Raw genomic sequence first — 14,051 nt, 5'->3', positions numbered from 1 at the left:
ATACCAACATTTGCATCATGGGAATGCTGGAAGGTGAAGAGATAGAGCAAGAAATTGAAAACCTATTTGAAAAAGTGATGACAGAAAACTTCCCTAACTTGGTGAAGGAAATAGACATACAAGTCCAGGAGCACAGAGAGCCCCAAATAAAATGAACCCAAAGAGGCCCACACCAAGACATATCATAATTAAAATGCATAATTAAAGACAAAGAGAGAATCTTAAAAGCAGCAAGAGAAAAGCAGTTAGTTACCTACAAGAGAGCTACTATAAGACTGTCAGCTGAGTTCTCAACAGAAACCTTGCAGGCCAGAAGAGAGTGACAAGAAATATTCAAAGTGATGAAAAGCAAGGACCTATAGCCAAGATCACTCTACCCAGCAAAGCTATCATTTAGAACTGAAGGTCAGATAAAGAGCTTCACAGATAAGAAAAAGCTAAAGGAGTTCATCACCACCAGACCAGTGTTACATGAAATGTTAAAGGGTTTTCTTCAAGAAAAAGAAGAAAAAAGATAAAAAATATAAAAAATAAAATGGCAATAAATACATTTATCAACGACTGAATCTAAAAAACTAAGTGAACAAGCAGGATAAAAACAGATTCATAGATACAAAGAACATTTTGATGTTTGCCAGATGGGAGGGGGTTTGGAGGACGGGTGAAAAAGATGATGGGATTAAATAGTACAAATTGGTAGTTACAGAATAGTCATGGGAATACAATGTACAGCATAGGGAATATAATCAATAATAATATAGTAACTATGTATGGTGTCGGATGTGAGATTTACTGGGATGATCACTTAGTAAGTTATATAATGTCTAATCACTGGGGTGTACACCTGAAACTAATATAATAATCTATGTCATCTGTAATTGAAAACCAAAAATGATTTAAATATGAAAAAGTTATTCTAAATGTTCTTTAGAAAATTGATTTTTAATTAGTCCTGCAGGATCTCAGTGTTATTTATTATTCTAGAATCTAGAATTAAAGCCTTTAATAATACTACATGTTGGTCAGAATGTGGGGAAACAGGATGCAATTTCCTCCCGGTGTGGCTATATATGTATTAACTACTAAATTTTCCTTGAAAGTTGATTTAAAAAAAATCTTGGACCTAAGCTTATTTTATTTGGAAGTATCTCATCCAGCTAAGATAATGCTCCATAATTGCTTGATAATGGTAGTTGCTATTACTTTGGAAATATTAAGTATGGTGATAATAGAAAACAGGCAATGTTCAATAACTTTCCACTCTGGTGACAATTTCACATTCAGGCTACAAAATCTTACAGATAAGTATTACCTTAGAAACAGTTTTCTTCACACTGAAATGGTCATAAGTTGCTTTCTTATATGTATGTAAAATTTTGATTACTGTTTTAGTCTGTAGCCCATAAAAACCTGCTGAGTCACGTGCTTTGCACAGTGACCCTTGAAAGGGAAATTCCCGTGTAGGAGTAATTCCAGGAAGGTCCAACAGATGGCACAACACTGTTTCTGTGGTGTTTGGCTTTATAAACTAAGGACTTCCACTTCGTCAAGCACTTATTTTTCTGCCTTTAGAAGTTATTTTCTCTTCTTCTGAGAAAGAAATCTTGGTAAGTAAGCAAGCTTTTGTGGATTTTAAAAATTATAGAATAATTACTTCAAACAAGCAAGAAAATGCTAACTATTGTATAGTAAATAGGTAATGTTTCTTTGATGTTTTTTCAAAACGATTTTAAGTGTTTTCTTAAATGTTGCCAATGTCTTTTAAATATACAAGAAAGCTAAAGCTATGACTATCTTGAAAGGGTACAAAGATAACCATAGTTAAGGAAAGAACTAACCGATGATATTTATTTCTTCTGCTTTTGTCTACTACATTTTCTTTTCTCACCTTTCTCTAGTTCCTTGTTTTCAGTAATATTTATAGTAGTTTATGCCACTGATATGGCACCTATCGCATATTACGTATCTTTATGGTAGACACAAGTGTTTTAGGTTCCCTGTCGCATGGTTCTATAATTGCTTATTTGTATCTGTCACTAATTTATAAGCATTTGGAAAGCAGGGATTATGCCAGTGCTATTCATATTTATAACCCCAGCACCTAACACCCAGCAAAGTCCTGGCACATAGTACACTCTGAATAAATAGTTATTAAATGAAAGAAGTGGTGGAACCTGACCTAGGAATTGCCTTCCTCTGAGTCTCTCACCAAAACTTTGACAAAACAAGGTTTCTCTTGCACACTTGTTGACTTAATTATGGAATCACATTTGCCTCAATGTTTTCTGTATCTTCCCTTTCTTGTAGTCTTAATTTTCATAGATCCTGTCCACTATGGTGTTTTTCTCAAATTGAGCTTCTTCCGTCTGTCTTTTTACTCCCTCTTTTCATTCAATGCATTAAAGAAAAAGAAAAAACAACTTTTCTTTTTATCTCTTTTTACCTCCTGGAAAAAAAAGTTGTGAACTCTGTAATCATCCATTCTCATCTCCCTTTTTCCTCTCCTTTATTTTTTCTTAAATATAAAAGTTCCTAGCTGGTTTTGTTAAGTATATACACTGGGAACAGCTTGCGGGCATAAATGCCCCTGAAGGAATACTATGTTTTGGGGGCAGGGTGCTTTAATGGTAGCTGATCAACTTTTCCACATAGAGGCTACATTTCAGTCTCCTGAACACAAACACCACAGGGGGACCTTCAGGTAAATGTTCTCACTCATAAGTGTCAGTTATGTAGCATCATGTGGAAGAAGTTCTCCCTCTATGTATACAAACAACACAAGCATGTTTCTTTAAATATAAACTATTTTTACATTAGCTGTATTTTAAGACAAACCTTTTTTGACTTATAAAAGATGTTCAAAATTAGAAATTTTGGAAATATACAAAAGCGTAAGAAAGAAAATTAACTTTATCTATGATTCAGAGATCCAGATACTATTAGCATCTGATATCCCCTAGGCTTTGCGCATATGTCAGGTTTTAATCACATTTTGAAAAAGTAGAGTCCTACCACGTATACAATTTTGTATTCTTTTATTCACGTAACATTACATTGTAGATGTTATTTTTTCCTCAAAAGTGCAATATTTGAGACTGAATGCTATTCCATGTTATGGGTGTGCCATGATTGATTAACCCACTTTCTACACTAGACATTATCATTTTTTTAACTTTTCATCATGTCATGAGCATCCTCGTAGTAATATTTTATGTATATCTCTGGTAATTCCTTTAGAAGAAAATTCTGAGAACTGGAATTGCTAAAATAAGGGATAAGCACATATATATATAAATCCTCACCCAATGACATGTTTATTGATTTTTTAGAAAGAAGGGGAGGAAGAGAGAGAGAGAGAGAGAAACATCGATCGGTTGCTTCCCCTACACACCCTGACCGTGAATCGAACCCACCACCTAGGTATGTGCCCTGACTGGGACTCAAACCAGCAACCTTTCACTATAAGGGACAACGCTCCAAGCAACTGAGCAACACCGGCCAGGGCAGGGTAAGCATATTTTTAAGGAATTTATATATGTGACCAAATTGTCCTTCAGAAAGTTTGTACTAATTTTCTTTTCTGCCAGTAAGTAGTAAATGAGAGTTCTTATTTCTGCCTCCCTCTTCCACTTGTAAGGACTCTTGTGATTACATTGGGCCCACCCAAATAATCCAGGATATTTTTCCTATTTTAAAGTCAGCTGATTAGCAGCCTTAACTCCAGCTGGAATGTTAATTCTCTTTTTCCATGTAACAGCATATTCACAAGTTCTGGAAGTAGGAAGTGAACATCTTTGTGAAGCTAATATTCTGTTTATTATAGTCCAATCTGCTTGTGAACTTCAGAGGCTTCTCTTGGTTTCAGTTCCCTAAGAACTTCCCTTCTTGCTTTTACATGTACGTATTTTGTCATCATTTTGGGGATTTAGGTAAGAGGAGGTGGCTGGAGCATGTGTACAACATCCTGTTAACTCTCATAATTCTAATTAAAAATGTGATTTTCTTGATCCAGAAAATATTTAGAAAATTTAAAAAGTGGTTTAAAAAGTTTATTTTGTAGCGAGCAATGTGACTTTAACAATATTTGCTTTGGGGTATTTATTCAAAAAATTATTTGACCTAAGAAAATTAATTTTAGTAAATGCTCCATGAACACTGGGGATTTAGATACACAATGTACTCTTTTAGTAGGTACAAAGTCTGTAAGTCTTTATTAAACCTTTACTAATTATTTTATTCAAATCTTCCATATATATTTTTTGCTACTTGATCTACCTATAACTCAAAGAAATACACTAAATACTTTCACTATCAATATCTCTTTGTGTTTTTAACCTTTTTACTTTGTAAATTTTAGTGTAGTACTATTGATTGTATAAGTGTTCTTATCTGTTATATTTTTTACTGTGAGCAATTTGTTTTAAGTAGTATAAAGTAGTAACTTCTCCTCTCCTATTGCCCAATTTTCTCATACTTTGACCTAATGCATTTTTATTACAAACTGTCTTTTCTGATGAATACAGCTACTAGTGTTCTTATCTCTGCCCCCTTTTACAAGTATCATCATATGGCTTACACGTCTTAGAATGCAATGTGCCCCCTCAAGTTCTCCTTACCTTTTGCCCAGTTCTTTCTGCTTCCAGCTTTATTGTGATATAATTGACATATAACATTCTATAAGTTTAAGGTCTACAATGTGATAATTTGATAACATATATATTGCAAATTAATTACCACAATAAGGTTAGTTAACACATCCATCACCTCAATTACCATTTTTTGGGTAAGAATATTTAAGATTTACTCTTTTAGACACTTTCAAGTACATAATACAATATTGTTAACTATAGTCACTGGGCTGCACATGAGATCCCCAGAACTTAATTGTCTTATATCTAGAAATTTGTACCCTTTGACCAACATCTCCCATTTCCCTACCACCCAGCCCCTGGCAACTACCTTTCTATTCTCTGTTTCTATGAGTTTGGCTTTTTTAGATTCCACATATAAGTGAGATCATACAGTATTTGTTTTTCTTTGACTTAATTTCCCTTAGCATAATACCATCAAGGTCCATCCATGTTGTCACAAATGGCAGGATTTTCTTCTTTTTATAGCTGAATTATTCAGCTTATTTATTATATATATAATTTTTTTTATTGTCAATGAACACTTAGGTTGTTTCCATGTCTTATTGTGAATGATGTAGCAATGAACAAGGGGGTACTTTATCTTGGAGGTAGTGATTTTATTTCCTTTAGAAGTATACCCAGAAGTGGAATTGCTGAATCATATGGTAGTTCTCATTTTAATTATTTTTAAGGAAACTTTACTGTTTTCAATAGTGGATGCACCAATTTACATTCCTACCAAGAGTGCTCAAGGGTTCCCTTCTCTCCACATCCTTACCCCCACTTGTTATCTCTTGTCTTTTGGATAACAGCCTTTCTAGCAGGTGTGAGGTGACTTCTCATTGTGATTTTAATTTGCATTTCCCTGATGGCTAGTGATATTGAGCATCTTTTTATGTACTTATTGGTAATGATTTGTATGCTTTCTTTGAAAAATTGTCCAGTTAAGTCCTCTGCCCGTTTTTTAATCAAATTATTTGTTTTTGTTCTTACTTTTTGCTATTGGGTTATATGAGTTCCTTATATGTTTTGGATATTAATCCCTTATCAGATAACATGGTTTATAAATGTTTTCTCCAAATACATAGGTTGACTTTTCATTTTGCTGATTGTTTCTTTTGCTGTGTAGAGCCTTTTAGTTTGATATAGCTCCACTTTTTAATTTTCAGTTTTGTTGTTTCTGTTTTTGATGTCAGATCCAAAAAATTATTGGCAAGACCGTGTCAGGTTTTCTTTTAGGAGTTTTATTGTTTTAATTCTTATAGTTAAGTTTTTAATCCATTTGGAGTAAATTTTTGTGAGTGGGGTAAGATAGGGGCCAAACTTCATTCTTTTGCATGTGCACATACAGTTTTCCTAACACCATTTATTGAAGAGACTGCTCTTTCCCCATTGAGTAATTTTGATTCCATTATCAAATATTAGTTGACAGTTTATGCATGGGTTTATTTCTGGGCTCTCAATTCTCTTCCATTGGTCTATGTGTCTGTTTTTATATGAACATTATTCTGTTTTGATTACTATAGCTTTGTAACATAGTTTACAGGAAGTGTGATGCCTCCAGGTTTGTTCTATCTCAGAATTGCTTGGCTATTTGGGGTCTTTTGTGGTTCCATATGAATTTTTTTCTATTTCTGTGAAAAATATCATTGAAATTTGGATAGCTATTGCATTGAATCTATAGATGGCTTTGGGTAGTATGGACATTTTAACAATATTGTTTCTTCTAATCCATGAACACAAGATATCTTTTCACTTATCTGTCTTCAGCTTCTTTCATCAGTGTCTTATGTTTTAAATAATTTTTTAAAAATATGTTTTTATTGATTTCAGAGAGAGGAAGGGAGAGGGGAGAGAGATAGAAGCATCAATGATGACAGAGAATCATTGATCAGCTGCCTCCTGTACACCCTCTACTGAGGATTGAACCCATAACCTAGGCATGTGCCCTGACCAAGAATCGAACTGTGAGCTCCAGGTTCATGGGTTGATGCTCAACCATTGAGCCACACTGGCTGGCCTCTTATGTTTTCAGTGTGTAGGTCTTTCACTCCTTTGTTAAATTTATTCTGAGGTATTTTGTTATTTTGATGCAATTATAAATGGGATTGTTTCATTCATTTCTTTTCCAGGTAGTTTGTTGTTAGTATATAGAAACATGATTGATTTTGTATGTTGGTTTTGTATTTTGCAACTTTACTGAATTTATTAGTTCTAACAGTTTTTCTTTGTTTTTTTTTTTGGCTTTTGGTGGAGTCTTCAGGATTCTTTACATATAAGGTCATATCATCTGAATACAGATAATTTTACTTCTTCCTTCCCAATTTGGATGCTTTTGTTTCTTTTTATTGCCTAATTACTCTGGCTAGGACTTCCACTATACTCTGTTGAATAGAAGTAGTAAGAATACTTCTTGCCCAGCTTTTACCTGAGAGTGTACATCACTATATGATAAAGAGCTGGAGGATGGTGGCACGTGGAAGTAAAACTCAGTGTTGTGATCCACTCACATCAGTACCATTGGAGTTAAAGAAATGCTACTTAATTACCTGGTTGTTACTCATCCTTGGTGTTTGAATCAGAGACAAACACAGAGGAACAAGATGTGTTCATACTGTTTGTCAGGGACTTTATTTTCTTGAGACAAAGCTTAAGTGTCCTGGGTGCTCCTTAATATAGCTCAGTTACTTTTTCATGAATGTAGATGCTTTTGGATCCTGCCATTAATTTTCCATCTTTCTTAGTTTTAGGTGGTAAGGTAGGTTTTCAAGTGTTCATGTCTTTTCATGCGTGTTTTGGTGGACAATGGGAGAGGCTGTATGGGAGGAACGGTGACCATATGCCATTTAAAAAAAATTGAAGTATAATTAACTTTTAAAAAAATATGCCATTTTGTGGGCAGAGGGCCTGAATAGACACTTCTCTAAAGAGGCCATACAGATAGATGGCCAATAGACATATGAAAAGATGCTCAACTTCACTAATCATCAGAGAAATGCAAATTAAAATCACAATGAGATGTCACCTCACACCTGTGAAAATGGCTACCATCAATAAATCAACAAATAACAAGTGCTGGCCAGGATGTGGAGGAAAGGGAACCCCTGCACACTGTTGGTGGGAATGCAGATTGGTGCATCCACTGTGGAAAACAGTATGGAGTTTCCTCAAAAAATCAAAAATGGAACTGCCTTGTGACCCAGTGATTCCACCTCTGAGTATATGTCCTTGGAAACCCAAAACATTAATTCAAAAGAGTATATGCACCCCTGTGTTTATTGCAGTGTTATTTATAATAGCCAAAATATGGAAGCAACCCAAGTGACCATCAATAGACAAGTAGATAAAAAAAGCTGTGATTATATATATATATATATATATATATATATATATATATATATATGCAATCTTAATCTGCAACAGCATGGATGGACCTGGAAGTTTTTATGCTAAGTGAAATAAGTTAGAGAAAGACAAATGCCATATGATCTTACTTATATGTGGAATCTAAAGAACAAAATAAATGAACAACCAAAATTGAAACAGACTCATAGAAACAGAGAACAGACTGATGGATGCCAGAGGAGAGGGAGTTTGGGGATTGGGTGAAAAAGATAAAGGGATTAAGAAAAAAAAGATTTTGGTCAAAAATAGAAAAGAAAAGAAATGAAGTGGCCTGGTCCACTTATAATTCTAGTTCCACCACATTACAAACTCCCTGAGATCAAGGATATAGTCTGTCACCAATGCCCAGAACAGTGCCCAGCACATAGTAGGCACTCAATACATATTTGTTTTTTGTTTGTACATATTTAAATAATTTTATAATAAAAATAATTTAAAAGAAAAAACTATGTCATTTTTTACTGGAACGTGCCCAACCTGGAGAGTATTTACTCTTCCAAAGAATGGTTAATTGAAGCCCTACTCATCTCTTAACTATTTCACTATTTCTAGTATACCCTCAGGTGATGAACGGTGGGTCCTTTTGTTAATAAAACTGAACAACTAGTCAAAATCTGCTCTTGATTATCCCTGCTACACAAGGCCCTACTTAAGAAATGTCGCTGCCTGCTCCTGCTCCCTGGGGGCGCCCAGATGTTTTTTCCAGTGTGTGCAGATCAGATCCTGAATGGGGTCCAGTGAGCCTCAAAGTTCCAACTCTTTGTCCCCATCACAAATGTGGGGTCTGTGGGCTTGTGCACCTGCCTCCACCCCTCAGCCAAGACACCTTCTCATTCACTGATTGTCACAAACATCAGTGTCTATACTATGTCGTAGTGCAGTGAGATTTCCTGGGCTGCAGGGAACCTGCTCTCTCTTCCGTATAGCAGCTTTGGCCTGACATGCCTTCTGACTTCTTCAATGTACTTATTAATATTTATCTGTCTTTCCCTCTTTTATCAGTGTGTCACTCTAGGAACTTGATGTTTACAGATGATGTCAAGTGCTGAATCCTGTTTCTCTGAATGTTTTGCTTCTGGCCTAATGTGAGTTGGAAAAACACATATCCATTTTCATGGGAATTATGTCAAAAACAAGATCCTGTGACTAAAAAATTATGTGTTATTTCAATGCCCCTCACTAGCCTGTAAGAGCACTTCTAACTTCTACCTGTAGGTGGTCCCAGGCAGGTGTGATTTTGGGCACTCTGGTGTGGCACAGGACACTGCCTTGTGGCCAACACAGCTGCCGTTGCTGCTCACAGGATACCCCTGTATGAGTTAGGCAGCATTATGATTTTCATGGTGAGTAAAATAATTGAGACTTTGTATTTAGTAGTGGAGGTTTGAGAGCAATCACTCACTCTTTATACATCTTAATGTAATTATATTTCTAGAATTTGGATGCATATCAAGATGCTCTGAAGAACAGCAATAACCCTTTGGGCAATAGCTGCTTCAACATCATGACCAAGGACAAAGAGTCCATTGTCAGAAGCTTTCATTCTGTTTACATCATAATCTTAATAGTTGGGACCATAATCCAGTTCTCTGATGAAAATGACTTTGCAGTAAATAAGTCAAATAAAGGCCTTATTCACGTTCCAAAAGACCTGCCACCCAAAACCGAAGTCTTAGATATGTCTCAAAACTACATATCTGAGCTTCACCTCTCAGACGTCAGCTTTCTTACAGGGCTGAAAGTTTTGAGGCTTTCCCATAATAGACTCCAGTACCTTGATATTAGTATTTTCAAATTCAACCAGGACTTGGAATATTTGGATTTATCGCACAATCAGTTGCAGAAGATATCATGCCATCCTATCACCAGTCTCAAGCATTTAGACCTCTCATTCAATGACTTTGATGCCCTGCCCATCTGTAAGGAATTTGGCAACTTGACTCAACTGAATTTCTTGGGATTAAGTGCTAAACATTTACAACAATTAGATCTGCTACCAGTTGCTCACCTGCATCTAAGTGGCATCCTTCTGGATTTGGAAAGTTATTATGTGAAAGAACATGAGACAGAAAGTCTTCAAATTCTGAATACAAAAACACTTCACCTCGTTTTTCACCCAAATAATTTCTTCTCTGTCCAAGCAAACATATCAGTTAATAGTTTAGGGTGCTTACAACTGAGTAATATTAAATTGAAGGATGAGAACTGTCACCTTTTAATTAAATTTTTATCGGAACTAACTAGAGGTCCAAACTTACTGAATTTGACCCTCAACCATGTGGAAACAACTTGGAGATGTTTGGTTAGAGTTTTTCAATTTCTTTGGTCCAAGCCTGTAGAGTATCTCAATATTTACAATTTAACAGTAGTTAAAAGCATTGATAAAGAAGACTTTACTTACAGTGAAACATCATTGAAAGCATTGAAAATTGAACATGTTACAAACAGAGTTTTTCTTTTTTCACAGACTGCAGTATACACCGTGTTTTCTGAGATGAACATTATGATGTTAACCATATCAGATACACCTTTTATACACATGCTTTGCCCTCAAGCAACAAGCACATTTAAGTTTTTGAACTTTACCCAGAATGTTTTGACAGATAGTATTTTTCAAAAATGCTCCACTTTAGTTAGATTGGAGACACTGATCTTACAAAAGAATAAATTAAAAGACCTTTTCAAAGTTGGTCTCATGACTAAGGATATGCCATCTTTGGAAATACTGGATGTGAGCTGGAATTCTTTGGAATATGATAGACATGACAGAAATTGCACTTGGGCTGAGAGTATACTAGTGTTAAATTTGTCTTCAAATATACTCACTGACTCTGTTTTCACATGTTTACCTCCCAGGGTCAAGGTTCTTGATCTTCACAGTAATAGAATAGCGAGTATCCCTGAAAATGTCGTCAGTCTGGAAGCTTTACAAGAACTCAATGTTGCTTTCAATTCTTTAGCTCACCTTCCTGGATGTGGTACCTTTAGCAGCCTCTCTGTACTGACCATTGACTATAACTCAATTTCCAACCCGTCAGCTCATTTCTTCCAGAGCTGCCAGAAGATTAGGTCCATAAATGCAGGGAACAATCCATTCCAATGTACATGTGATCTAAGAGAATTTATCCAGAGTATAGGCCAAGTATCAAGTGAAGTGGTAGAGGGTTGGCCTGACTCTTATAAGTGTGACTATCCAGGAAGCTATAAGGGAACCCTACTAAAGGACTTCCATGTGTCTCCATTATCCTGCAACACAGCTCTGCTGATTGTCACCATTGTGGTCACTGGACTGGTATTGGCTATTACTGTGACTGTCCTCTGTATCTGTTTTGATCTGCCCTGGTATCTCAGGATGATGTGTCAGTGGACCCAGACCCGACACAGGTCTAGGAATATACATTTAGAAAAACTCCAAGGAACTCTCCAGTTTCATGCCTTTATTTCATACAGTGAACACGATTCTGCCTGGGTAAAGAATGAACTGGTACCTTGCCTAGAAAAAGAAGGTATACGGATTTGTCTCCATGAAAGAAACTTTGTTCCTGGCAAGAGTATTGTGGAAAATATCATAAACTGTATTGAGAAGAGTTACAAGTCCATCTTTGTTTTGTCCCCCAACTTTGTTCAGAGTGAGTGGTGCCATTATGAACTCTACTTTGCCCACCATAATCTCTTTCATGAAGGATCTAATAACTTAATTCTGATCTTGCTGGAACCCATTCCACAGAACAGCATTCCTAGCAAGTATCACAAGCTGAAGGCTCTCATGGCACAGAGGACTTACTTGGAATGGCCCAAGGAGAAGAGCAAACATGGACTTTTTTGGGCTAACATTAAAGCTTCTTTTAATGTGAAATTAATACTAACTACTGAAAACAATGATGTTAAAACTTAAATTTTAAGTCAGCCAGGAAATCCAACTTAAGGAACCATCATAAGCATGGGTTCTAATGAACACCATGATATTAAGTTATTGTCTAGATGGTGCTGGCATCATCTCTATGTGTTCAAGAAAGACTTAACGACAGTCATGTTTCAATTGAGTTGGGGAACCAGACTGGGGGCTGAGATGGTGCTCAAACTTGCCCATTATGATTATAGATAGCTCATTCTCCTCTGGTTTAATCATTCTGTTGCAAATTGAAACAGTCTCATTTGAGTAAATGCTCAGTCATTCAAGGATCTTCCCTCTCCCTTTGCCTTTCCCAAATGGATTCTGTGTGAGCAGGAGTTTATGGGACTTCATGGCAGCAAGGAAAGAGTCAACCTCACAACTGCATGCAGTCAGTGGTCCTTGGAGTGTCCTATGCATTCTCATTGGCCTCTGGGTGAGCTGTTCAACTTTAGGGCTTGGGAAAAAGACCAATTGTGGAAAATAAAGACATCTTTTTTCTTCACATCTGAATAATCACTTGTTAAATTGCTGACCTAGCTACACAAATATGCAGTAGTTTGTGTATATAAAGGAAACTATAGCCTTAGTCATGGGCTGCTGAGGCCAAAGACTTGGATTTACCTGCTTGCCAAAAAAACCTCAGAGCCAAATTTATTTATTTATTTGTTTATCGTATAGGACATTATGGTGCTTTAGAATTTTGGAGAATGCCTCAAAGCTGACAAAAGGTGCATTTTAAATGGAAATATTAGACACAGACTAGACTTACTAAAAAATAGCAGAAAGAGACAAGTAATTATCAACCCATGTTACCATTTACAGAGGACTAACTTTAAGAGAGTCATCAAGTAGAGGTTCTAGACCTGTGGGCAGATAGCTTTGGATTTCTTCCAAAGGCAATGAGAGGGACCCTGAACATAGTGGAAGAGTAGTCTGGCAGCCCACTCTCAGCCTGAAGGCTTACAGGGTAACAGGAATGCACAGCCCAGTACAGCAGAGAGTGTGTGGTGTGGGAGCTCTTGGAAGAGCTTGATGAATGTCTCCTGGAGTTTTGGTGGTGGATCGGGCAGTGAACATAGAGAGTGGATAATGCTTTACAAATATAAGTGTGTGATAAATTTGAATGAATGAACAAGTGCTTCCTACCTGGAGAATTCAGAAGAAGAGATATTGGTTTGGGCAGCCCAGCACGACAGAATGAGAAGAGAAAGGAAGAATTGACTATCATCTGCCCCTTCATTTCTTGGCATGGCAAATTTCCTGTGGACCATGCCGACCATGGAAAGGGTAGCTGGGATGAAGTTGTCAAGATGGGGCCTCAGCTATTCGGGCAGCCTGTTGTACAAAGGGGCTATAGTGGTAAGAGGGCATGGGGCTAGGGCAAAGAGGTGTATGGGGAGAGGGTTACTGCTAGACGTCAGCCGGAGAATGTGCCACATGCATCAAGGAACTGTGCAATGTGGGATCTGCCATAGGCTTCTTTCATGGCATCCCGTGAAAGAGCCAGTGTTTGGACTCTGCCATAATGAGAGGCAGAGGCATGATGACCTGTCTGCCTTATCCAATAGTTCGGGGAGATTTGCTCCTCTCTGACTTCTATACTCTTCCCTTGTGGGACATTCAGAATATAGAGAAGACAGAGAAATGGAGGCAGAGTAAAGGAACTGACCACACTCCTTCCTCACTGCTCAGAATAAAGGCCTGAGCTAGGGCCAAGCAGAATTTTGAATTAGGTGTGAGACTGGTGTTAAATTGGACTGGCCTGGACATTTTAATGCCTGAAATAGAGGTGCAAATGTTAAATGAGACTTGTCACTAAAATCTATGGAACCTGCCCCAAATTCAGAATATATCCTGACAGAGGGAGATTCAACAAAACCTGGCTAGAGGGCAGTGGTTAAAGAGAAAAGGAAGCCCTTTCCTTACAGACTTAACTCATCCAATAAACTAGCTTCACAATTAATAATTGTAAAGAAATAAACCTTAATGAAATTTTATTAGAGTCATCTTCTGTGCATTAGCCCCTCCTTGTTATTTGGGAAAGCACTGACTCCTTCACAGGTCCCCTCCCAAGTGGTAAATTTTCCTTGGCCTCTGTTAGACTGTTTCCTAAACTAAAA

General features: G+C 36.8%; 1 protein-coding gene across 4 annotated transcripts; it reads left to right on the top strand.

Annotated features, from left to right (window-relative positions):
• The first annotated feature begins 1,499 nt into the window (after positions 1-1,499).
• TLR6 (toll like receptor 6) lies at positions 1,500-14,041 on the top strand. 4 transcript variants are annotated; one of them, XM_081147486.1, is made up of 5 exons: positions 1,500-1,607; positions 3,330-3,508; positions 9,039-9,121; positions 9,252-9,379; positions 9,472-14,041. In XM_081147486.1, the coding sequence occupies exons 4-5, from the start codon at positions 9,368-9,370 to the stop codon at positions 11,929-11,931; spliced, it is 2,472 nt and encodes an 823-aa protein (XP_081003612.1). In that variant the 5' UTR covers positions 1,500-1,607; positions 3,330-3,508; positions 9,039-9,121; positions 9,252-9,367; the 3' UTR covers positions 11,932-14,041. The 4 variants fall into 4 exon arrangements, with proteins under 4 accessions (XP_081003612.1, XP_081003614.1, XP_081003613.1 ...); XM_081147487.1 differs by lacking the exons at positions 1,500-1,607; positions 3,330-3,508 and adding an exon at positions 3,751-3,897; XM_081147488.1 differs by lacking the exons at positions 3,330-3,508; positions 9,039-9,121; positions 9,252-9,379 and having other exon boundaries at positions 1,524-1,607.
• Positions 14,042-14,051: the final 10 nt, after the last annotated feature.

Source organism: Miniopterus schreibersii (assembly GCF_964146895.1).
Source record: "Miniopterus schreibersii genome assembly, chromosome: 1".
NCBI lineage: Eukaryota > Metazoa > Chordata > Mammalia > Chiroptera > Miniopteridae > Miniopterus > Miniopterus schreibersii.
This window is presented reverse-complemented; position numbering and strand designations above follow the sequence as displayed.

Excerpts from the sequence above, each read along its gene's own strand:
- TLR6 (XM_081147485.1), top strand. The coding sequence starts at position 9,101 with ATGTTTTGCTTCTGGCCTAAT. Across the intron at positions 9,122-9,471 it reads TGTTTTGCTTCTGGCCTAAT|AATTTGGATGCATATCAAGA; the intron begins GTGAGTTGGAAA and ends TTATATTTCTAG.